At 41.5% G+C, this 26069-nt stretch overlaps 1 protein-coding gene across 1 annotated transcript in view; it reads left to right on the top strand.

Moving 5' to 3' along the window:
• Positions 1-6759: 6759 nt before the first annotated feature.
• The window catches only part of Slc35f4 (solute carrier family 35 member F4), a 226852-nt gene continuing 207542 nt past the window's right edge, over positions 6760-26069 (top strand). Inside the window, exon 1 of the mRNA XM_026783271.1 lies at positions 6760-7179. Coding sequence (XP_026639072.1) covers positions 7077-7179 — 103 coding nt within the window. The 5' untranslated portion in view covers positions 6760-7076. The remainder of the gene's footprint in view (positions 7180-26069) is intronic.

Genomic DNA, 26069 nt, shown 5'->3' on the forward strand with positions numbered 1-26069 from the left:
ATTAGTCAGACGTCTCTCCCAGCATCACCGTAGCCAGAGAAAAAAAGAGAATGGTCCAATATGCTGCTTCTGTATCATCTTATGGTATTTAAAGAGCATTTTTGGATGAATACCACAGACATTGAAAATAATGGTGAAATAAAGCCTTGGAAATATATTTTCTAAAAATTATTTCTTGACACAAAAGCCAAAGTCTTTCTTAAATTTCTCTTAATAGCAATCCTTGTTTCAGATGTGGTTTTACTGAGAATATGTTGTGGGCTTTCTATCTTTTTGGTGTATTCTAAGGAGTTTGAAACATTCTGTTCTCTATGATTTCTCTTCCATTCATGATGTTTCTAACAATGTACTTTTGTTTTCTGTATGGCTCATTGATGAATTGCTTTAACAACTTACGATTCTTCAATATGTGTGGTATGTCTTTGGACAAGAGAAATCTGTGCGGTGATGTATGCCTGTAATCCCAGCACTCAGAAGAAGGCTGAAGCATGAAAATTATGAACTGGAGACTTGGTCAGGACCATACAGAGAAGTCCAGACCAAGCCTTACCAAACAAACAAATAAATAAACAAGCAAATTCCCAAACAAAGGAAAAAAAAATCAACCAAAACAAAACCAAAGGATAAAGAGATGATTTTAAATTAAATATAGCATTAGTGGAAGGAATTCAAATTCATTTGTAGTTCAGAGTCATCTTGAATGCTGATGACCACAGTGCCAAAAGGAAAGAAAACACTTGTGTGTTGTACGACCCTAGCTGGGATGACAACTGTCCCCTTTTGATCACAGAAGAGCATCAGTCACATTACTTCCCACAGCTACAAGGGGGCAGGAAGTGCAATTCCACCCTATGGCTAAAATGGGAGAGAATGATAACTATTTGGCAAACGGTACTAATGATTACTTCAGCAGACTTGGCATATTTACAGCTAATGTTATGTTTAACCTCATGTCAAAAATAACACAAAGCATGTTGGAGACTGTGGCCTGTAGAACATATTTGGACATTTGATTACAGAAAAGCTTACTTATAAAGTAATATAGCTATTCCAAAAGGTTTGAAACAGTTCTACTCTCTTTAAGTTACTGTAAATTTCACCCTAACTTCCCATCCTGATTAAAAAAAAAGACAGAAATTGTAGTCTCAGTATTTTGGGGGCTCCTGTATCAGGGCTAGACATCCAGAGAAGATCTTTGGCTAGATATAAACCCTGGGGCTATGACTAAGACTCCAGTTCTCTGGGCACTGCAGGGACCTACGTCATTCAAGCTCTGCTGCTCTGGACAAACTGGGAGGTGCCAGACATCGCTGAGGGTAAGAAGCCCAGTGGCAATTGTTCAGTCTCCCACAGAATACCACAAAGATCTTCCAAGCATGCTCAACCTCCTTAGAACACTGTCGCCAAGTCATGGCAGTGTCTATGAATGGGCTTCACTGGTTTTTGCTCCTCTCTTATCCTGAAGTCAAGTCTTCCTGGCCATGTAGCTCTTCAAATGCTAGGAAGCATACTCTCTCTCCTCTGAGACTAGCTTGTTCCTTGCCTCCCATGATTCCTGTCTTCATTCAAAGAATTGAAGAAGACCTGTGAAAGTAACTGCCACAGAAAAATCCCAAAGGGCGTTAAAGTACAAATTAATGTAAGTAATAAACAATGGATGGAACAAGGGTTGGGTTGGAAGAACAGTATTAACGTTTCTCCCGGAAGCCAGGTTTCTGCCACGTTTTTATTTACCATCAACTTCACTGACACAGAAATACAGTGAAGTAGAAATAATGAGCCAGTTTCACAGAAGAGGAGAGTAGCTCAGAGGCTCCAGGTATGCACAGAGGAAAACAGTGCTACCCACCACTTAGGGAGCTTATGATGTACCAGTGACTGCTGCTATGTGAGCAGGGTACCAAGAAGTGTAACTGTTCATATTTTAAAAGTGAGAAAGTGGAGACATACATAATTTAAGAGACTTACCACCAAAGTTCCACAGCTAGAAAATGATGAGGTCCTATAGGACCCATGACAGTCTGGCTCCAAAGTCTTTGCTCCAAATGATTGTGCTGTCCCACTGAAGGAGAGGGAAGGGTAATTGGGGAAGAAGGAACAGAAGAATACAGACACAGACAGCAAAGGTGTAGATATGTTCTAAAATTTAGCGTTTGCCAAAATTACTTAAGACTTTTTCTAAAGAAGTTTGATGCACTTCCAGGGAACTGAGCGTGGGAAATGCGCCCTGGAACAAGTTTGCCACTTGAGGGTGAAGGAGCATACACTCAGCCCTGACTTCCCACACAGACACCCAGATTTCTGGATCTCCAACACCTTTCAGCTAAAAGGTAAATTAGTAATGCTTGCCTTTGCCTAAGATTAGAATAGAAAGGCCCTGTCAGCATTCCAAATAGAGCAGCTGATGATGTAATAGCTAAATATTCAAAACAACTTTCTCTAAAGTGGTGTATGAAGGCCATGACATTTTCTTCCCAGGTGCCCTTTCTTGACAGATGGTTTAAACAGTAACCCTGCGCAAGTTGTTTGGGGTCAGCTCTGGGAACAGCCTATATGATTGTTGTCCCTCAGAGAGAAAAGCTTCACCATTCCTGGTTGTCCAAGCAGCCTTACTACTTTTATTGTTTTTTTTTTAAAATTTATTTATTTATTAAGGATTTCTGCCTCCTCCCCGCCACCGCCTCCCATTTCCCTCCCCCTCCCCCGATCAAGTCCCTCTCCCTCATCAGCTTGAAGAGCAATCAGGGTTCCCTGACCTGTGGGAAGTCCAAGGACCACCCACCTCCATCCAGGTTTAGTAAGTTGAGCATCCAAACTGCCTAGGCTCCCCCAAAGCCAGTATGTGCAGTAGGATCAAAAACCCATTGCCATTGTTCTTGAGTTCTCAGTAGTCCTCATTGTCTGCTATGTAAGTCCGGTTTTATCCCATGCTTTTTCAGACCCAGGCTAGCTGGTCTTGGTGAATTCCCAAAAGATCATCCCCATTGTCTCAGTGTGTGGGTGTACCCCTCGCGGTCCTGAGTTCCTTGCTCGTGCTCCCTTTCCTTCTGCTCCTGATTTGGACCTTGAAATTTCTGTCCGGTGCTCCAGTGTGGGTCTCTGTCTCCTTTAATCGCCTGATGAAGGTTAATATTCAGGAGGATGCCTATATGTTTGTCTTTGGATTCACCTTAGGCTAATCAACCCAATTATAAAATGGGGCACTGAGCTGAACAGAGAATTCTCAACAGAAGAAGTTCAAATGGCCAAAAGACACTTAAGGTCATGCTCAACTTCCTTAGCGATCAGGGAAATACAAATCAAGACAACTTTAAGATACCATCTCACACCTGTCAGAATGGCTAAAATGAAAAACACCAATGATAGCCTTTGCTGGAGAGGTTGTGGAGAAAGGGGTACACTCATCCATTGCTGGTGGGAATGCAAACTCGTGCAACCACTTTGGAAAGCAGTGTGGCAGTTCCTCAGGAAATTCGGGATCAACCTATCCCTGGACCCAGCAATACCGCTCTTGGGAATATACCCAAGAGAGGCCCTATCATACAACAAAAGTATATGCTCAACTATGTTCATAGCAGCATTGTTTGTAATAGCCAGAACCTGGAAACAACCTAGATGCCCTTCAATGGAAGAATGGATGAAGAAAGTATGGAATATATACATATTAGAGTATTACTCAGCAATAAAAAACAAGGAATTCTTGAAGTTTGCATACAAATGGATGGAAATAGAAAACACTATCCTGAGTGAGGTAAGCCAGACCCAAAAAGAGGAACATGGGATGTACTCACTCATATTTGGTTTCTAGCCATAAATAAAGGACAGTGAGCTTATAATTCGCGATCCTAGAGAAGCTAAATTAGAAAGTGAAGCCTTACTACTTTTAGCTCGAGAAAGTATGCACACTACATTAGCTTCTCAGAGGAGTGGGAAGCAATTCCACTCCTTTCAGCAATATGAATGTATATTGTGTGTGCTTGTATCCATGTGATTGTGTGCAATGTGCCCATCACATGAACTACTTTGCAGATGATTTGATACAGTTTAACAACACAGACAGGTTTTTTTATGCCCAAATTAGCATAAATATCTAAGCTGAGTCTACCAGATCACTAAAATAAATATGTCCCAGATATCAAAACTCAGAATCACAGTTGGATGCCCTTGGTTAAATGCCTTGAAGGTATGCCTAAAATGCCACACAGAATCTAGAGAAATGACTCCATGATTAAAAACATTTCATGCTCTTCCAGAGGACCCAGAATTCATGTCAGATGTTCACAACTGTAACTCCAGCTTTATGTAATCTGATGCCTTTTTCTGACCTATGACCCCAGCTGCATGCGCATTCACATACACATCTCCACATATGTTCACACAATACTTACATCTTTAAACCATCGTAGGCAATTCTTAAGGTTGGAGAATGGTTTATAATGAGGAGAGAAACTATGTGAAAGATTACCATATGTATCATGAGTCGCTTTCAATCCTCACTTGTTAAATTACCTCTTATCTTAATTTTTCCAGAATAGACTTGATGCGATTTTATAAAATTGAGTATCTTGATTGTGGAAAGTGATGTAGCATGGAAGCACATAAAAACGCTTTACAAGTTCTTCTCACCGTATAATTTCCGTAATTTTACAAGAATGTCCAGAATATCTGAAAAGCTAAAAACCCATTATTATATTTGCTAGTGAATATATACCTTCAGTACCATCACCTGACAAAGCATGTTCTAGATTATAATGTACTTCAACTGACCATTTGGAAATGATTAAAAACATCTGTGAGTGTTCTCCTATTTAAAATTTTATTTCCAAGTCAGACTATTAACAGTTTAAGCACACATGGGAGAGAATCAGTTGCCTTTCAAGTCAACATATTAATATGTTTGTTACTTTTGAAGGTTTTTTTTATCATTCTAATTACTTTTTCATTAAATGCACCTGAATGTGTTCTGTTATAATGAATGATATTAAATTCATACTAGATGCAGTACAGGCAATTTATGTTTTATAGAAACGTTAAACAAAAGAAAGATTTTAAACTAATGTGACTAGTGTATCTTTCTATGTGCAGTGAATGTATTTTATATATGATTTACTATACAAATAGTAAAACTAACAACATCACGCTAAGCATTGCATCGGGGTGGGGACGAATATAATCCTTCTCTGTTTTGTTTTAAGCATTCAGTTTTCTCCCATGGCTCTGTGCATTTCTCCCATTGAAAGTGTTCCCTTTGACTCCATCTGATTGTTTTGCTCCTTTCATACTTCTGGTCTAGCCCAGTCAACAGGTGCAGCAGGAAATTGGTTCCCTTAGGGACTCTCTTCACAGTCACACCCACCTGAGGTTCAGTCTGTTCTCAAGATGCCCTACAGATCTTTGTGTCTGAACAAAGGTGACCAGCCCACTGTGAAAGGTAATGCTGTTTTTTTCACACACTTGAGCCCTCATCACCTTAGGGCAATAGTTGGCACATGTCTTTGTTCTGTCATTTTGTTTTTATTTATTTGTTTGTTTGGGGTTTTTTCTTTTTGGTTTTAGTTTGTGTTTGTTTGGTTGATTGGTTGGTTGGTATGGTCTGGTGGTTTTTTTTTTTTGTTTTTGTTTTCGAGACAGGATTTCTCTGTGTAGCCCTGGATGATCTGGATCTCACTGTGCTGACCAGGCTGGCCTTGAACTCAGAGATCCTCACGCCTTTGCTTTCCGAGTACTGGAATTAAAGGCATGTGCAGTACCATTGCCTGGCTGGGTTCTTTGTTCTTAAGAGTCCACACACAATGAAGAGAATATTGGGAGGCCTTTAAAAGGAGCTGGGAAATAAACTCATAGTTCTGCTCCTTGCACTCCATGGTCTTCAGAAATGTGGCAATTGGCAGGGATGTCGAAGACGTCCTGGGGTAAGGTGGATCTGACAGCCTCTAGGCTGATGGCAGTCTCCCTTCCTCTTCCATGTCCTTTCCCACGGGAAGTGGAGACTGAAAGCCCAATGTTTATGAGACTGTAGCTGTACACTAGGAGCAGGGTAGTCGTTTGCACCGTGCGATCACCCAACCCCAGGACCTCTCATCAACAAGGAAGAGGCACATGTGTGTAGCAACTGCTCACTCTGATCATAGGGCTTCAAGAATGTTCTGCAAAGATAGAAAGTCTTTCTCTTTAGACTGTAGCAACAACTCACATGCCCGGATACAATTTGAAAGGCCTCACTTTTGATGTCTGTGGCAAAAAAGAAGACAGTACTTTTTTCTTAGATTATTGGATATTTGGAACTGGACCGATGAGTGTGCTGTGCTCAGGTGCATGGTCCTAGCCTTTGTTTTGTTTATTGGAGGATAGAGAGTCCAGCGAGGACTAGAACTCTTAAAGTCTTTGTGTTCGCCTGAATAATCACTCTGCACACCACCTGCTGGGGATTTATTTGGTTTCCAATTAGCAAAAAGAAAAAAAAAAGGATCTTTGGTTTTCTAGACAAGTTGCAAGGATTAATGTCGTGAATGCTTTCATATCCTCAGATTCAAGGTGAAATGGGCAGCAGCGTGGAAGAAACGCAGGGTAGGGGCAGAAGTGCTGAACTACTGAGAGCATCTCTTGAATTACTACCCCCTAGTTCTGTTTGGGTCTCTGCTACCCACAGCTGTTCACCCTGAGCACCTGGTGACCAGCCCTTCACTCAAGTGGCTTTGGGGTGTCTACTTTCGGCCCTAGGGTTAATGGTGAAAGACGAAGACCAGGTGGGGCGCCCACATGCGTCCCAGACCTGGGTGGGCGTCCGAGGTGAGGGGGCGCTCTTTGGGCAGCAGTGAGCTGGTGGCGGGCGGAGAGCTGCCAGACTGACAGAGAGGCCGGCCGGAGTGGGGGCCGTTCCGTTGCCGCCGTCGCTGCCGCCGCCGCTGTGATGCGAAGCCGGAGCTGCGCCGGGCGGTGGAGTCAGAGCTGGGGCGCGGGAGCACGAGCTGCAACATCAGCACCAGCGGCGGCGGCGGCAGCACCTGCAGCAGCTCCCGGGCCCCGCGCTTTGATCTACGCCCCGCGGCGCCGGGAGCCGCCGCCCCGCGCTCTCTATGGATGTCAAGGCGGCCCCCAACGGGGTAGCCACTATCGAGGACCGGATCCTGCGGATTACTGGCTACTATGGCTATTACCCGGGTTACTCCAGCCAGAAAAGTAAGACGCCGGGAGGCCGTCCTGAACGAGATGAGGGTGGGAGGTGGGCGCTCCGGGGAGCGGGGGAGCGGTGCGGGAGGGCGCACGGTGGGACACCTGCAGCCGGGGTTTGCGCGTCACTATCTCATTCCTGGCCTTTTGAACCTTTGGGGCGAAAAGTATGTCCGCCGTCCGCTGTCCTAGGTGCTGAACCTTGAGGCAGTCATGGGGGCTGGCTGCTTGAACCCAGGAGTTTGGGGACCGTCTGAGTCGTGGGGGGTGGAGGCGTGCAGAGGACAGGACGAGCGCTCCTGATTGTCGTCGGTCAGCTCACTGGTGGCTGGTTTACGCCTGGAGGAGGCTAACATGGCTGTTCCACTAGCTGACCATCAGTCCTTGGGCTACTCACTTGGAAAGGCTTTACTGAGTGCTAGGGTTCTCTCACCTGGAGCTGGGGACAAAGACGGTGGGGATATTAGTTGGTTGCAGCTGGACTGGCTGGGTGGGTCAGCTTGTTCACCAAGGGCCATGAGATGTTGCCAGCATGGAAACTGGTCATGATAAAACGTCCTTAGAAGGTCCTCCGTGCTGGGCAAAGAAAGAACCTGCTTAGGTACCTGAATTGCGAGCTTGTAGCGAGAAATCATGCAAAAGGCGGGCAGAGTGGGATTGGGAAGTGAGACACAGCCACCCACCCCCGCTGAACGTCGCGGCCACCACTGAGCTGTTGGATTCTAGTTTTATTTAGATGCTCTCAGGCTTTGGGAGCAATTTTACACACACACACACACACACACACACACACACACACACACACACCATGTTGTTGAGAACAGGAGTGACAGAAGCCAGTGAGGGGCTTTATGTTCCAAGTCTCTACATTCTATTTTCTTGACATATAAACCCACCACTATATCTGCTGGGGTTAGTTCTGCCAACCACCAAAGTGAAGCCTGTTTTTTGTTTGTTTGCTTATTTTTGTTTTCTGAACTGGGAGAGTAGCTTCACTTTCATTTCCATGCAGGTGTTATTTCAGTTTTTCTTTATCAAAGCATTTCTGCCAAAAAAGAAGGAACTTAACTGATGTTTTTGCCATTATTTTTAACCAAATGCATTTTATATGCATTTCTGATTGATATTTTTTCTCTGACAGCTTGGGATGCCATCAATATTACAGAATCTGTGTGAAGCATGGGACCCCCTCTAATCTTGACACAGAGATGAAAAGTCACTTCATTTCCCATGCAACTCTATACTGGGTTATGAGAGCATTGTCCTGTGGGACACCCTCATACAGATATTTTCCAGTTTAATATTTTATCTCCTCCCAGGAAAGGCCTGTCTACTTTGGATGTTTCTGTCTAGCTGTTTTTAGCAATAGAGGCTTACATTATTCATTTCCATACAAAAGTAATTATATAGTGTTAGAATTTTCTGGAAGGAAAATAACATGCTGTGGAACATTTTTTGAAATCTTTTTACTACAATCTCACAATTTTGTAGTTTTTTTTTTCCTTTCCTATTGGCAAATGTTGTTTTCTTTAACCCTAGACACATGGACTGAAATCTTGACTAGATCTTGTATAAATGACTTGAATGTCACCTTTGAATATTTAAATTAGAAACCAGGCATTTGGGTGGTCAAGAGAATGTAGAACTTGTCTCTAAAATTACAGAGTATTATAATTTCTGTGACAATGGTACTTTGGTTAATGAAGAGCAACCCAGAAAGAATACTGGGAAAGTGGCATTTTAGATAAGAACATGTTCATATTTTATTTTTGTACTTGCTTAAAGAGCTGCACATGTTTCATTTGCAAGACAATAACAGAGCAAAAAAGGGAAGTGCATTGGCCAAGGCTGTAACTGGAAGCAAAATATGGGGGGGGGGGTAAAGATACTTTGGGCATTGCTATTAGTGGTGGGCACTTGACTAAATTCAGGCTACATTGTTCAATCAGTAACGATAGCAAATTTCTGAAGAACAGAGCACTAAGGGTAGTCAATTTAAATCTCAGAATATACACTCTTTCAGAGCAAGAGAGACATTGCCATTTTGTACACACACACACACACACACACAGAGAGAGAGAGAGAGAGAGAGAGAAGCTGGAAGAAGGCCAGGAAACCAAACACCATGAAATAATCCTGCCCTTAATACAGTCTTCAACTAGTAAACAAACACATTGAACCGACAATCTGGTCAATTGATTTAGCTGCCACCAGGAGCAACAGCTTGGGGAAGTCTGGATGCTTCTATTTAGAAACAAGCTCCAGCAAGGAGTATCAGATGTGTAAAGGTAAGAAGGCTTTTCTGTTCTGACTCATCACATAGGTGATATTCAGGATGGGGTGCTCACTAGAGATCCATGCTGCTTGCCAAAAAGGACATAGATGGGGGCTCACTTTTGCAAAATATGTCAATATTAGCCTTGTGATAATTTACCCTGTTTGTAAACTTGAATCCCATCCAGAACAAACTCTGATAGGGTAAAGAGATGAAGAAATGCAATCAAATATAAAGAAATTAAGATATTCTATGGGCCACTGGTCCATCAAAAAATACTGAGCACACACACACACACACACACACACACACACACACACACGAAACAGGATAAATGCTAATCAAAGTACAGTGGGTAACCTTGAGTTATCTGTGAATAATCAGGTAGGAGGAATAGACTCTCTCCTTATTAATTGTTAACTGAGCAATTCCTGCATACAAGGAATGGGTCTGGAAAGTGTTTTCATGTTTAGAGTTTGAGTTTCCATGAGGAAAGAACCAGAAAATAACCTTATAAATATGGTTTGTACATGTCAAGGTGATAGTGATTTTCAAAAGGGCTGAAATGGGGGTCAGCAGAACTTTCAAGATGTTAAATAGGAACAATTAAGCAGGGGTGTGGGAAATGTGGAGGAGTCAGCCATGTGAACGTCAGGAGGGAGACGTTCCAGGCAGTGGGGCCAGCCAGTCTTATGTACCTGTTTGGCATGGCAGAGAAACAGTAAGTGGGCCTTGCATGGTGGACGTGCAGTGAGCTACTGGAAGAGTATTCTGGAGATAAAGAGAGTCAGATGAAATAGAACCTTATAGGCTCTTGATAGTTGTTTGGGTTGTTCTCTGAATGGCATGGGGAACCTAGCTTGAGTGCTGAAAATGGAATATAATAATTTGGCTTGCTTTTCAAAAGGATCAGTTACATCAATTAGTACATTATTTTGGTAACCTAGGTGAGAGATGATAGGGGCCTGAATGAATGCATTGGAGGTGGTGGTAAGTGTTCAGACTCAGAGCCAATAAGATCTCCTGGTGAACTATTTCTGGTATTGATAAGAAAGAGAAAAATAAAACATGGTTTGGGGTTTGACTAAGCTTGAACTGTCAAGGGCAGTTGTGTGGAAAGCATCATGATGGATAATGTTTCAGATATTCTAGATATGCTGGAGAAGTGGGTAAGTTCAGAGTTTCAAGAAGTCTGGTTGGAGATGCATTGGGGTTGTCCAGCATTTGACTGTGTTTTTTTCTTTTTTAAGTCTGAGATGGAGTGAGATCTCCCAGGAGTGTTTGTAGAGCAGAGATGAGGTACAAGGACTGAACCTGGGAGCCCTCTGGCATTAGCAAGTCAGGAGGAAAAATAAAAACCACCAAAGGAGGGCAAGACAGCCTTCCAGGGAAGGTAGGAGGAGACTTCTGAAATACAATGCAGTAGAAACCAGTGATTCAGAAGGAACGGGAATGTCAAGTATAATGAAGCTGACAACTGACTGCACTCGGCAATAAAGGGCCATAGAGACTTAATGAAACTATCGACATGTATCGATCATATGCACTAGAATGCGTATAAAAGAGGCTTAGAGGCAAAAATTGGGAACTGTAAATATAGATTCTTCAAGGATTTTGTTCAAAAGGAAGAGAAGAAATGAAGGCAGTCTGGTCAAGAAGGAGTTAAAGTAGCTGGACAGTGGTGGCGCACGCCTTTAATTCCAGCACTCAGGAGGCAGAGGCAGGTGGATCTCTGTGAGTTCAAGGCCAGCCTGGTCTACAAGAGCTAGTTATAGGACAGCCAAGGCTGTTACACAGAGAAACCCTGTCTCAAAAACCCAAAAAAATAAATAGACAGACAGACAGATAGATTAAAAATTAATAAGACATTTACACGGAAAGGTGAATGACTCAATAGACAAAAGTTAGTGATGTTAGCAAGACAGAATATAGAAATGACATTATTTTAAGAGGAATGTGGAGAGAGCAAAGATGTGAATCAGGCTCTAGAAGATGGATCGCCGAAATGGTGGTTGTCTTTTGAACTTCTCTTCTGAGTATTTCAGTTTTCTCCAGACTGCAAGAAAAACCATCACCTGAATGTGGATGTAAAAGAGGTAACAGAGGTTGTCAGGGAGAAAAAGCATGAACTGGTAAAGGAAACAGACAAGTAGATGAACCATGCAAGCTTAGGGGTCACCAGATATTTCAAATTTCTGGTCATAGATTTAAACTGAGACTAGTCAATAGATTGTCTTTTTTTCTGGCACAACAAAGGCATGGAACGAGTGAAGAGGATTTAAACTGAGTTGGAGAAGGTTATCCATGTGTTTAATAACAATAACATGGCAAATGAATTGTATCTAAGGAGACAGTATATGACTGAACGTGGAGCTTAAAGCTGGCAGAAGCAGAGAGGACAGAAGATAAAGACAGTTAGGGGCAGTTGGTGGAAACACGAGGGGTTGAAGGTCTCAACACCATGAGAAACTGGTGGAATAAAGTGAGGAGTTATGTGGTTAGAGGAAGGGCTGAAATATAGGGTTAAATGGGACATGAGGAACTCCTCTGTTGACATAAAGCTCCTTGTTTGTCAGAGAGGTCTGGAATCACTGTCTGGAATCTCACCATAGCTCTGCTGTAGGTCAGTCTTGGCTATCCAGAGACCAGGAGCCCTTCTCAGAAGGATCCATCAGGAACTTCGAAAAACCCTCCTACTTATCACTGAGTGCAGACAGCCAGTAGTGTTTCTTTGACCCATGCTTTTGCTCTTGTCTTGTTTTCCCATGTAGACTGAGACTGAGTTCTACAGTCTATTAGCAACTGAAGACTTGTAGTAAGCCCTACACCCTTGCTCTAGGCCAGGTCTGACCATACTCTATCCAAAGAACTCTTTCCACTTCTAGGAGAGAAGAATTTAAATATGTTTGCCATCAAGAAATGATAAATTTTAAGGTGACAGATCAATATTATCTGATGTGATCACTTCCCAATGTATACACAAAACATTAAAATATACCATTGTGCCTCAGAAATATGTATCATATACGTCAATTAAAATAGAAGGAAAGAATTTCACCTACTTCTGACGCTTGGTTCTGAGTATGCCAGTGACTGCTTCAACTCAGCAGTTTCCAAGGTGCTGCTTACTTTCTGCTTTATCCAGTTGAGCTCACTCAATCTCAGGCTTCTCCATATCTTACACAAATGTACTCTTAGGCCCCTCTATTTTCTACATCCAAGCTCATATTCCAAACTTCTTAGTAGCACACCTACCAGAATGTCCTCCAGACACATCACATACAGAAACAAGTCATCATTCTGCATTTTTCCTTTTTGTTATGCTTGTTGGCTTCCAATAACTGTACAGAACCAATCACCCACACCAGAGTTCTGGAGTTCTTTCCCATGTCTATCCTTTCCTTTTGTAGTTAATAAGTCCTGTCTGTACTACTCCAGTCATGTTTTCTGTCCCTCCTGCCTCTTCTGCAAACGTCTGTGCATCCAACTTCCCTAATTGAATACCTGGAATAATCTTTCATTTTCTGTGAAATAAAATCCAAAGTCTTTAGGATGTCACGATTCAAGCCCAGCTTATGAATTCTATTTTAGTACACACATTCTTCTCCATCCAAAGTGCCAAATAATGCATGCTTACTGCAGAAGATCTGGAAGGCACAGAAACAAAGAGAAAATTATTCATAATTTTACCACCCAGAGGTGATTAGTGCCAACACTTTAGTATCCAACCTTTTGATTTTTATAACTTCACATGTACATGCTTTTATTTTATACCATTTTTCCTATTTGTCTATATCAATAACTTGATTTTAATTTATTTACCCTTTCTCATCTATGCAAGCATCTTAACCTACTTAACTAATCACCGGCATATGCTTTTGGGCCTAATTTTTCTTCTCTCATATCCCATCTTGTCTCTACGCACCCTGCTCTGAGTCCCATCAAAAACTAGATGGCTGTTTTAATGACATTATTGCCTACATGTGTTTTTTTCTTTCTCTGAGCCTTATTAAACACTGGCCCCGAAGCACTCCTCCCAGGCCCAGGTGCCCCTCCTAGCAGGGAAGGCTCCTATTTATCTGCAAAGTCTCTGTTTTAAATGCTGTCTTGAGGAAGAGTCTGCTGGCCCCAGGCTGGGTTCATCCTCCTTCTGGGTTCCCAGTGTTCTGGACTCACATCTCCTATGGCACTTAGTCAGCTGTCAGCTGTAGGTTTTTCAGGAGACTGTCCAGTTCTCAGGGTCTGGAAAGGACAGGAACCTACTTTTATTTCAACTTGGGCAAGTTGCTCAACTCTGTGAAGTTTTGATGCTAGTGAATGAATGATTTCAGCTTCCTTTGAAAAAAATTACCTTTTCCATTGTGAAAGAAACAAGGCAGGGTGGTGGTACTGGGAGGACGGGAAATGACTCACCAGTGACTGAGTCAAGAGGAATGCTGCAAACATCAGTCAGTGATCAGCTCACCTCATGACTGAAGCTTGCGAACTCCTGAGTCCTTATGGCTGCCTTAAGGTTTTCTGTTTTAGAATAAAGAAATAAAAGGTAATTGCTAAAAATACAGAAGACTGTACATTTATGAAAAGCACAAGAAGGAAAATGGAGTTCCCTCCTCTTTAGAAATGGTCCTATTGATCCTTGGGACACAATATTAATGTATCTCCCAGGTGCTTCCTCCACGGTGAGTTATGCAATTGCATCTCACTAGTGAAATAATCACAATAGATATTTATTCCTGTTTATATTTCGTGTATATCCTGGCGACAAGTTTTGTGCTTCTTTATATATGAGGGGTGAGTCTTGTAAGCAGTTACAAATAAGTGCCACTGACATGCATCACTGACCAGAATTTTTGCTGTGATGTTGTAGTATGGTGTTGTAATTTATTATATAGTGTGTATTTGTATTGAAAACACAAAGGTAAAATTAACTAGACAAATATATTGTGGTGATTTGAATAAAAACACCCCCAAAGGCTCATAGGGAGTGGCACTATTAGGAGGTGTGGCCTTGTTAGAGTGGGTGTGACTTTGTTGGAAGAAGTGCGTCACTAGGGGACGGGCTTTGAGGTCTCAAACATTCATGCCAGATATAGTGTGATACTCCCTTCCTGCTGCCTGCTGATGTAGAATGCTCATCTCCTTCTTCAGCACCATGTCTGCCTGCAAACCACCATGCTTCCCTCTATGATGATAATGGACTAAACCTGTGAACTGTAAGCCAGCCCCATGAAATGGTTTCCTTTATAGGAGTTACCGCAGTCACGGTGCTTCTTCACAGCAATAAAACCCTAAGACCCACATTATACAATGCCACTGCCATTTACCCACATTAGGTTACCATTACACTTCTCACATAGGTTGGTTGCCTATTAGGACCCTTTGAATACCGAGATCTAACCTGAAGGCCATAAACTTTGGCAGCAGGAAAACACAGAATGGCATGCCTGTATAATCAGCCACATGGCAGCCTTTTAAATTTGTGTACAAAGATTAATTTATCCCCGTTATTTCTGTAAAAAGAGGTCATAAGATCTGCTTCACAGTGTATTGTTTCTGGCTTCTGATGACACTGATCAAAACGAACTCAGGGAAGACAGGGTTTGGTTCATTGTCCTTCAGTGGGAGAAGCCAGGACAGGAACTCAAGCAGAAACCTGGAGGCAGGGACTGAAGCAGGCACCATAGAAGAGTGCCTCTCACTGGCTTGCCTCCCTGATGTTTTCCAGGACCACCTGCTCAGGTACAATATTGCCCACAGTTTTCTGCACCCTTCTCTCAGGTAGGATCTCAAAAATAGCCCCACAGGCATGTCCACAGATGAATATGATGGAGCAGCTCCTCAGTTGAGGGTCTTTCTCCCGGGTGTGTCAAGTTGACCGCCAAGATTAGCTACCACACAAGTGGTTGAGAGGACTATATAAATAAGCCACAGAAAATAGCTGGCTATTGATGCCCAATTCAGTATATGAAAGTTGCTAAGATTTTGGAGGAAATTAAGTAAACAGATATATAGTTCCAAAGGAACTCATTTTTTTTTCCTTAAGTAAATTATTTGTTTCTTTTTATTCACAGAGCATTTTGCAAGGTTATGGCAAAAAATGTATGTTATTGAACTGTTAAAGGCAATTTGCTAATTATGATATTCACAATGCCTGTTTTATGGACATTGCCTTCCCCTCCATTTATTTGTGATTGACCCAATGCTGTAACCAAAACATTCCTACATGGACTGTACCAAGACATATTTTATTTTAAATGTACTTAAATTTGTCTGTCACAAATGTTTGCATCATAGACTAATCCAAAAAAAGGGGAAAAAATCCAGAATTGACAAGAAATAGCATGAGTCTGCATGTCCGGAGATGCAGGAACTCAGGCACCAAAGTGGCAAAGGGGCTGGAGAGAGAAGGGAGAGGAGAAGAGTGGACTCCAGAGACAGGCTGTATGCCCAGAATGGGTGCGGTGCAGGTTGCATAAGAGGCAATGGAGGAAGTGATAGGTAAGGCAAACTTAGTAATGGTCTATGGAAAGTAGCATTGTTCTTCTCTGTGGACTTTTAAGGGGAAGTGCTTTCTAGATGCTGTTTCTACAACAGTAAATATAACGAACGGGCTGTGTCATGCTGTGGTCAAAAAATATCACTGCAGTCCCTAGAGTTATAGTTTTTTAAGTTAAAAGTAGTTAATTACTTCTAAAAATAGAGGAATATAAAGAAGAAGAAAAATGATCTTTCTTTCTTAACATAACTATTGATATTTTGGTTAATTTCTTTCCAATCTTCTTAAATACATATAGGGCTTCATGTCTTGATCTTTGAACAAAGAGAAACTATAGCGTTACTATTGTAGCCAAAATTCTAACACATTCTCTCTCTCTCTCTCTCTCTCTCTCTCTCTCTCTCTCTCTCTCTCTCTCTCTCTCCCTGCTTTTTAAAAATACTTTTTTTGATTATGATTTGCTTAACTGCTTTGAGAGGCCAAAACTGAATTCTTTCAGAGCTCTCGGCTTATAGAATTTGTACAAAGTGGTTCTCAGTCATTTGAGACTAAATACAATGGAAAGACCTGAAGTGTTAATAATGGCTTGTTTGGTTTGGAAGCTGTTGAAGGGTCCTGTGGTGTCTCTGTGGGTTTGAAGCATAAGAATAAACTGCTATAAGTGGGAATCAAGCAGTATCCTGTGATTGGGAAAGCAGGAAGCCCTCCCTCTTTTCTGGTAGGTGTTCTTCATCTTTTCTCTGCAGCAGGCTGGCTTCTCTGTTTCCTTGCCCAAATGGTCAAAAATAGCCACTGCCACCAGTTTTAGTGTTTACGTGTCCTCTATTCAAGAGCACAGACAGATTGAGCAAGAATCTCTTACTTCTAAATCCAGATTCTTGGGAAAAGCCACTCTTTGTTCCAATTTATGGCACATGGCATACTCTAGATGCTATTGATTGTGGTAGGGCAGACTTACCGCATCCTGGCTACCAGACTGGCCTGAAATATTGATGGTGGGAGCGGGGGAGTTTTTAGGGAAAGGGATCAGTTGGCCAGAAAGTTATTTTGAAAGCAATTTGTTTCACAGAGCTTTGTATACAATTGTTTTTTTTTTTATCAAATTGTATACTTTAATACACATTTAATCTAGAGCTGATAGATAGCACAAACAGTTTTTGTTGTGCAGGCCCAAGGCCCTGAATTTGATCTCCAGAACCCATGTAAAACAAATGTGTACGTGCTTGTAATCCCAAATTTTGGGAAGTATATACAAGCAGATGCCTAGGGCTCACTGCCTAGGCTAATGGATGAGTCCCAAGTCAAAGAGAGACATTGTCTCATAAACAAGGGGACAGAGCCTCAGGAATGGCCCCTGATGTTAATCTCTAGCCTTCACATACAGACCCTGTATGAGAGCCCCTTCTTCCCAAGTTTTCATCTGTTCTTCTGATCCTGATAGTCTTTTAACATGGATCTACGTCATGTTTAGTGAGGTGATAGACACTGTCCAATCTTACAAACTTGAAAATTTCAGGTGTCTGCCGAGGGTGAAGTTTCTAGACCACTTGCAAATGCCACTGCAGGTTGCTTATGAAGCCTTATGGAGGGTCACCAAATTAAATCAAACTTGAAAGACATATTTCTTTTTCTAGGTCAGAGAGGGCAACATGCCAGTGCCCTCAGACTCAGCGTACTGTAATCAAGGATGGCCATTAACACTGTATATTTTAAACAAGGGTTGAAAAATACAGTCTTCTGTAGCCTGGGGTTTGCTATTTTTAGGCTTGGGCTAGAGCCAAGATGGCCCTAGTGAGGTGTCAATAATGTTTTGTCAGTCCTGAAAATTGGACACAGAAAGTAAGATTGTTTTGCCTTAGGAAAGATGAGATTCCTAAGGCTGGGGGAGGATGAAAGTTTTGCTGCAGCCACCTCACCATGCTCCACACCAAACGGTGACTGTCTTGAGCTTTTGCTTTTGCCTGTGTTTAATTGCAAGCATTTAAGAGGTAAGATTCAGACCCAAGTGAGTTCAAAAATTATTTGGAGCACCATCATCCCTGCTTAGAATCAGGGTGGTAGGTTCTACAAAAGTGGCATGCACACCTGAAATTGTGCCATTAGAGTTGCCAGAGTCTTTTTAGAACATAAATACTTGGAAGTTGAGAAAGTTTTCGTTTTCAATTTTACCTTATAACTGAGAACACATGAAGTGAATTGCTTGGTTTGATCTTTCTGATCCACGTCACATTAGTAGCCACGGTGATTTAGAATAATGCTGGTGGGTTTGTTGTTGCTGTTAAAAAGTACCTTTCTATGTAGCCCAAGGTGATCTTGAACTTGAGGTCCTCATGCTTCCACCTTCCAAGTGAAGTTATGGCTTGGCACCATCATCATGCTCTCTTTCATCATGATCTCACCCCATGGCCATCTTTCCAGAGCTTCACTTGGTTCTTCCCATTCCCCTGGTTAAGGTCTCCAGAGGTGTGGCCATTTGAGTGAGAAGGTCCCTCATGGGGTCAGTTATTCGAACACTTGGTCCCCAGTTGGTCACACTATTTGAGGGGTTTAAGTTTGTCACTGTAGGTGGGCGTTGAGCACTTAAAACCCCTTACCTCTCCCTCTTTGCTCTCTACTCCCTGCTTGGTTTTGAGGATACAGCCCTCAACTTTCTTCAGTGGCCTTACTTGCTGCCATGCCTCCTGCATTAATAGAATCTTCTTCTGGAACTATAGTCAAAAAACACTCTTTCCTCCATAAGTTGCTTTGATTATTATTTTTTTAATAACAGCAACAGAAAAGTAACAAATATGAATGGTTTTGGAAGTTCTTCAGAAAACTATAAAATTCTGGACTCAGACCGCAGAGTCCTGTGTAGCTGGCTTTTCAGCGGGCTCTGCTCCTCTCCACTCTAAGCTAGGTCATCTTGGCACAGGCTCCAGAACCTCCATGCCTTCAGACTGACAAGTACTTTCTTCTCTCTTCCTGGACTGCTACCTGGTGGCCTTCTCCTCACTTATCAGGCCTTTACTAAGTGCTGTCCCCTCAGAGGGGGCTTTTCAGTGCTGCACTCTCTCGCCTCATGTTCTCTGCCTTTAGAACACTTACTGCAGCCTGCACTACAGCTCATGTTCATTTTTGTGACTGTTTAATGTGTTCCCTGCCTGCTAGACTCTTAGTTCCCTCAGGGTAAGGATGGGTCCATTTGTTCAGCATTGTGCTGCTAGCACAAAGAACAGTACATGTGTACTTTAGAAATCGTGTTGAATGGTTGAGCCTTATTAAAAACTTCAAGAAGACTCAAACAACCTTTGTGTTTGGAATATCTGAGGTGTACAGGGAAGTTATGACTGTAGCACGGAGTGTTCTCATGTTCCCTTCACTCCGCTTTGCCCACTGTGAGCACTGCACCACAATGTTACACATGTCAAAGCTATAAACCCAATATTGGCACTTTGAAAATTAATTAAATTCTAAACTGTAGTTGGCTTTCACTAGTTTATTTTTTATTCATCTTCTCTTCCTTTCTGGCTTTTAAACTCTGGGCACTGCATTTAGTTGTTTTGTGTTTCAAGTAGAACTTAATGCATTGCATATGGAATGAAATTTCAACTTTAAAGAAATTTGCTGGATATTTTATGGCATGGATAAGGTTAGATTCTAAAATTTGACTACTAGTTTTCTAAAGTCATATTAGAAATGATCCATGATATGACATGATGTGGCATCTTAAGGACTCTTCTGCAAAATGGAACAGTGGGCTTTTTTTAAACATTTCAACTGTTTAATATTTGGAGGGACAAAGACATAGTTGAAAATATAAATAAAACTATGAATTAATAATTCACTCCAAACGCATACACATATGTATGCCAATTTTTATTTAGTTTATTTTATCATGTGGGAATTTTACTTCTTTAAACAGACTATTAAAATATAATTCCATTGAATTTTATCTGCTTTTTATATTTTATTATTATGTGTGTAAAGTATAATGATATTGCTTAGGAAATTGAAATAACTCAAACTTGTTAATTGACAAAGAACCTCAGTTTTACTCAAAATCTGATTTTAGTAAGAAAGCATCAGTGGTGTGGATGCTGCAGTTTGGAGTGGTCCAGACACAGTGACCTGTATCCCGCCTTTGACACTCAGCCTCCACTTGATGACCTCTGAACAACTTCTAAACACTCTGCCTCATTAGGACGTGAATTAGTTACTTAATTTAGAGGTCTCACTGCTTGTTTTGTAGGAAGAAGGTAGGCTTGCCTCAAGAAATACTAGATTTCCCAAAAGACCCTCTTAGGGAATGAGGCACATCATTTCATTCACACTCAAACCAAAGAAGAGGATTTTGAGGAAAGGTCTGTACCAATGATGCTCTCTTTATCAGCAGTGAAGGAATGATGAAGTCATGTCTCAAAGTTGAGGTCATTCAAACAGCGTTAGCATTCAAATATCCCGTAGCACATCCAGGTAGCCTCAAGTTTGTCCACAGAGACAAGCTATTGAGGACCTTATTCTCCCATGGATCTGAATCTCAAAAAATAACCCATCTTTTTCAACTGTCTTATAATAGACACTGTAAAGCTCTGAGTAGAGAAATGTATTGACCTCACAGCTATCAAGAAAGCAACGTCATGTGCAATCCTTCCTCTTGTTAAATTACGTTAGGAGTGGGTTTCTCTTTTCTCTGAAAGGTGATACAAATGTCTTCCTAAACATCATTTAAAACTTCAAGCCATGGTTTCTTTAAACACAGAAGCTTCCACGTGGTCCAGGAAAATCCTACACTATCTTCACTTTCCTTGCATCTCCTTGAAGGTAATGAGTTAGATCCTGATTCTGATAGTGCTGCCTTGAAAGCCAATGGGGACGGTTGCTTGTGGGGTCATTGACTATATTTCAGGTGCTCCTGCACATGGATGTATAAGGTGAAAGGCTGCATTTATGTGCAAAGACAGTTTCATCACTGAAGCAGTGCAACCTATTTCTCTCTTGAAGTACAGTTTTGCTTGGCCTTGCAACTTTTACTGCTTTCCAAAAGACTCACAGAGTGCTCACTTCCTTCAGACACTCACAAAGAGTCCTAGAAAATCTGGAGTTTAAGGCTTTGTAAGGAACTCAGTTTTGCTGGAGGAAAATAGCATAGTTGCTGGCTTCTCTAATATTTACGTCAGAATTAATGCAAATTAGTGAGTTTGAGGAGAGGATTTTATTTGATAAAAGCATTGCTTCCATTTTTATCACCCGCTCTCACCACAGACCAGTTTACTGATCTTTTCCAAATCTCACTGGCTCCCAAAGTTTCATCAGATGATGAACGTTTGTGCTGCTCAGCAACCAGGCAGAATACTTTAGGGTGCAAGTGAAAAGAACTCAACTTATACTAGGTAAGCAATAACAAAATTACTTTCTCGGATCATAGGAAGTGGTACATTTCTGACTTGGTAGCTGATGCTATAAGGAAGTAGCCAGGCTCTAGTTCTTGCTTTTCCTTTTTACCTTATTTCTGTGTTGTACTTTGTAAAAAGATTTCTATCTATCTATCTATCTATCTATCTATCTATCTATCTATCTATCTATCTATCATCTATCTATCTTTCTATCTACTTCTCTATCTCTTTCACTCTCCCTTTCTTTGTTTTTCTTTCTTTGTTTCTTAAATCATTTTTAAATGATTATTTGAGAATTTCACATCATACACCGATTGCACTCACCTCCCAGTCTTTCCATGGCTGCCTTCCCTCCCTCATGACTTACCCCTCCACTTCAAATAAAGAAAAACAACTCCATTTTGTTCCTTTTATATACTTACTGAAATATGGTCAAATTCCTAGTGACCTGGCCCCCAAGAGATGAGGAGCCTTTCTCTGCTGGCTACCATGCCAGAAGCCATCAACTGGGAAAAGCCATTGGGTAGTCAGAGAGGGACAGAGCCAACTCTGCCCTTCCTACTCTATCACCTGTGTTATGGGGCTGTCTTTTCTGACTCGTTCCACTGTTGGCATGGTTGCGTGTCTGCCACTGAGGAGAGGGGCTTATAGTTCTCCCATGTTGAAGCCACGGCCAGTTCCTCTAAATTTTGTGGTGAAGAGGCAGTTGGGTCTTCTGTGAGAGATGGGCCTGCTCTTCCAGGAAGGACAGGATCAGTTCACCCATGCATTCTGACATTAAGTGTCTTCAGGCAGCAGGCCAGACCACAGACATCCACCTGTGCTTAGATGATGACCTTGGCCACAGACATTAACTTTGTCCATGGCTGTTATCAAGACCATCGACCCATGCATGACCCTCATGAGTTTCAAGGGCCACTGGATCTCAATATGACCTCAGATGGCTACACAGTCCACCCACTTCAGGAAGGCCCCCAGAGGCAGCAAAGCCCAAGGACATCACCAAAGCATCAGGCAGTAGCACAGACTGCATACAGTCACATGCATCTCAGATTTCATGGTGCCAGGGAACAAGAAGCATGGACCACAGGCATCAACATGGTCTCTTGGTAGCATCATGGGCCACAGTGATATGTCAATGAGGTCCAAGCCAGGTAGGGAAACTCCCCTCATCTGCTGCCTCCCTCGTTGCCCAGAGCCAATGGGATCCCACAGCCAAGCAGCAGGTTGAGAGGTGGAGTCTGCAATTGCATACGCTTCAGACTATTGTACACTATCCTGCAATCTCACTGGACCATGGCACCATATTTACCTCAGCAAAACATTGCTTCACTTCAAGGCTCTTAATTTTCTCACTTAAAATTTCACTGAAGTTTTGATAGCTCTCTTTTGTTTTACAAATACTTGTTTTAGAAATATGTCATACTATTATTATTTTTTTGTTTGTTTTTTTGTTTTTTTCTGGTTTAAAATATTTTTATTATTAAAAAAGTACAGTAATCAGACAGAACAAGGTTGCTTAGTATTCAAGCACACACCCTGCCTGGAAGCTGCAGTAGGAGGTGCCTACTGAGCTACAACAGAGTAACCTCTGGGTGGCCATGCTTACTGAGACAATTCTCGAGAATCTTCAGGTACACAACAGACTTGGATATGAGAGAGTGCTCAACATCATACCTCTGAACAGAAACAAGTATAAAATAGAGTGAAAATAGGTGCTGCTCTAAAGCACTAAGATAGGGAGGCACAAACAGAAGAGTTATAGAGACTAATACATAATATACTGTTTTATAATTGTAGCCTATAGGCAAACATACCTAAACTTTGAGACACTGGATAACTTTCTTGGTTTGTTTTTAGGTTTTTGTGACAGAACTCTCTGACAAAAAGCAACTTGAGCTGGAAAAGGTTTATTTTAGTATATATTTCTAGGTCATAGTTCACCACCATTGAAAGTCAGTGCAGGAGCTCGAAACAGGAACCTGGAAGCACAGGCCTATGTGGGAACCACGGCACAACACTGCTTACTGACTTGCTTCCCACTTTTTTTCAGCTACTTTCCTTAAGCAACCCGGAACTTCCTGCCCAGCTATGGTTTTGCCCACAGCTGCCTGGCTCTTCCTGTATCAATAAGCAATAAAGAAAAGGTTCCACAGACATGCTCACAGGTTAGCCTGGAGGAGGGAGGTCTTCATGTAAGGGTCTCTCTTCGAAGATGTCAGGTTGACCACTGAGGGTGATTATTACAGGTAACAAACTTGTCTTCTGGACTACATGGACATTATTTTATCCTTCCTAACCTATTCACTGAATAGGATCTTGAGAAGATTACAGAACCAAAAGTTTTCCTTGCACAGAATGGATAGGAGTGTAAGAGAGATCACGGACAATTGCCTCCCAATAGGTACCCATCTAGGACCTCACTGTTGAACAACTGGGCTTCTTTGACTATTCAGTATCATTTTGTTAAGATCTATTCTCTTGGATTACAGGTTTTCTTAATCTCCTGATATCCTGTATTCTGAGAGTTGAACTTAAAAAAAGCCTCCATGTTCTAGTGGTCAGTGTGTGTAGGTTCATTTAATTCTCCTATGATTTTAGTATGGCGATCCACTTTTCACCCATGCCTAGTGTCCCTGTGGACTTCTACTTGAGCATCCACAGAGGATAAAGCTGTTGTCTTAGCCACAGAAGGGAGCACAGTCCAGTGCTGTACAGAACAAGGGTTGAGGTTAAGAAGCTAGGTATCAGGGTATCGGATAGACTTAGCTACAAACACCACTTTGTTCCCTGATAGTCGTGACTAGTACCACAATTCTGTGGCTTTGAAAATCTTTGTTGAAAAAGGAGGTAATTTCCATGTTGTTCCCATCTGCTTAGGCTCCTGTTTTCTCAGACTCACCAAGTCATTTTTTGCTTTCTAGAGACTCAAATTTCATAATCATATCTTCTATTGATTACCTCATTCTTGGGGATTTATTCCTCTAAAACTCGGTTATTGAATATTCAGTGCAATCTCCTAAATGAAGAAATATAGAGGGATGCCTTACTCAATCTGCTATCTTTCCCTGAAAGAATTACTATGCTTTCTATTTCTTTTTTTGAAATTTTCTGACTTGAATTAGATTTCTACGAACCAAAATACATAGCATATTCTTAGTGACAGAATACAATATCTCTATTTCCTCTTGGTGGGAAGCTGTTTTAGACATCACAACATGAAAGCAAATAATATTATACTGCCTCTTGATCTGAATGTTGGCTACACAAATGCTTTTGCATTGCAAAAATGTCTTCAAGATGTACAAAGTTTGTGTTCTTTTCTGTATGCAAGTCATATTGCAATATAAATTTCGCTTAAAAATTTTCAGTTCACAACAGGCATGGTGGCACATGACTTTAAATCCAGTACTTGGGACACAGAGGCGGGCAGACCTTTGTGAGTTCGAGGCCAGCCTGGCGTACAGCGTGAGTTCCAGAACAGCTAGGGAAACCCTGTCTCAAAGAAATTGCACCTCACAGTTAGATGTGGTGGCACAAGCCTCTAAAACCAACACTCAGAATGCAGAAGCAGATGACTCTCTATAAGTTTAAGGCCAGCTTGCTCTACATGGTGAGAGCAAGGCCAGCCAAAAACTATGTAGTGAAACCTTGTGTCAAAAATAAAAATAATTGCACCTCACATAATTATATATCTTATTATTCTGGGCCATTTTATCTTTTCTAACAAGACTGAAGTATAAGTGAACTAGACATAATAAATTCCTTCTTCAAACTTCCAAAGTAACAGAACATAAAGGATTACTTTCATAGATGCGCTCAGTTCCCCAATCTCTAAATATATATTTTATTCCTTACTTCTATGAATTAAATGATTCTCAAATATTTCATTTCATAGTCAAAACATCTTGGAATTAAAAATATCCCCACTGTCCTCACTGCATCCTGTCCTGGTTAAAATAAATTCTTTCAGAAGGAGACCCAGGCATCTGTTCTTTTTTTTAAAATTGTTTTTATTGAGCTATATATTATTCTCTGTTCCCCCCCTTTCTCTCCCCTCCCCTTCCACCCTCTCCCATAGTCCCCATGCTTCCAATTTACTCAAAAAGTCTTGTCTTTTTCTACTTCCCATGTAGATTAGATCCATGTATGCCTCTCTTAGGGTCCTCTTTGTTGTCTAGGTTTTCTGAGATTGTGAATTATAGGCTGGTTTTTCTTTGCTTTATGTTTAAAAGGCACTTATGAATGAGAACATATGATATTTGTCTTTGGGATATGGGTTACCTCACTCAATGTGATGTTTTCTAGATCCATCCATTTGCCCACAAGTTTCAAGATGTCGTTATATTTTCTGCTGTGTAGTACTCCATTGTATAAATGTACCATATTTTCCTTATTCATTCTTCAGTAGAGGGGCATTTAGATTGTTCCAGGTTCTGACTATAACAAATAGTATTGCTATGAACATAGTTGAGCACATGTGCTTGTGGCACTATTGAGCACCCTTTGAATATATACCCAAAAGTAGTATTACTGGGTCTTGAGGTAGGTTGTTATCTAATTTTCCTAGAAATCACTATACTAATATCTGAAGGGGATGTACCAGTTGCACTCCCACCAGCAATGCAGGAGTGTTCCCTTTTCCCCACAACCTCTCCAGCATCAGGTGTCATCAGTGTTCTTGATCTTGGCCATTCTTACAGGCATAAGATGGAATCTCATCTCAGAGATGTTTTGATTTGCATTTCTCTGA

Source organism: Microtus ochrogaster, chromosome 17, assembly GCF_000317375.1.
Source record: "Microtus ochrogaster isolate Prairie Vole_2 chromosome 17, MicOch1.0, whole genome shotgun sequence".
Classification (NCBI taxonomy): Eukaryota; Metazoa; Chordata; class Mammalia; order Rodentia; family Cricetidae; genus Microtus; species Microtus ochrogaster.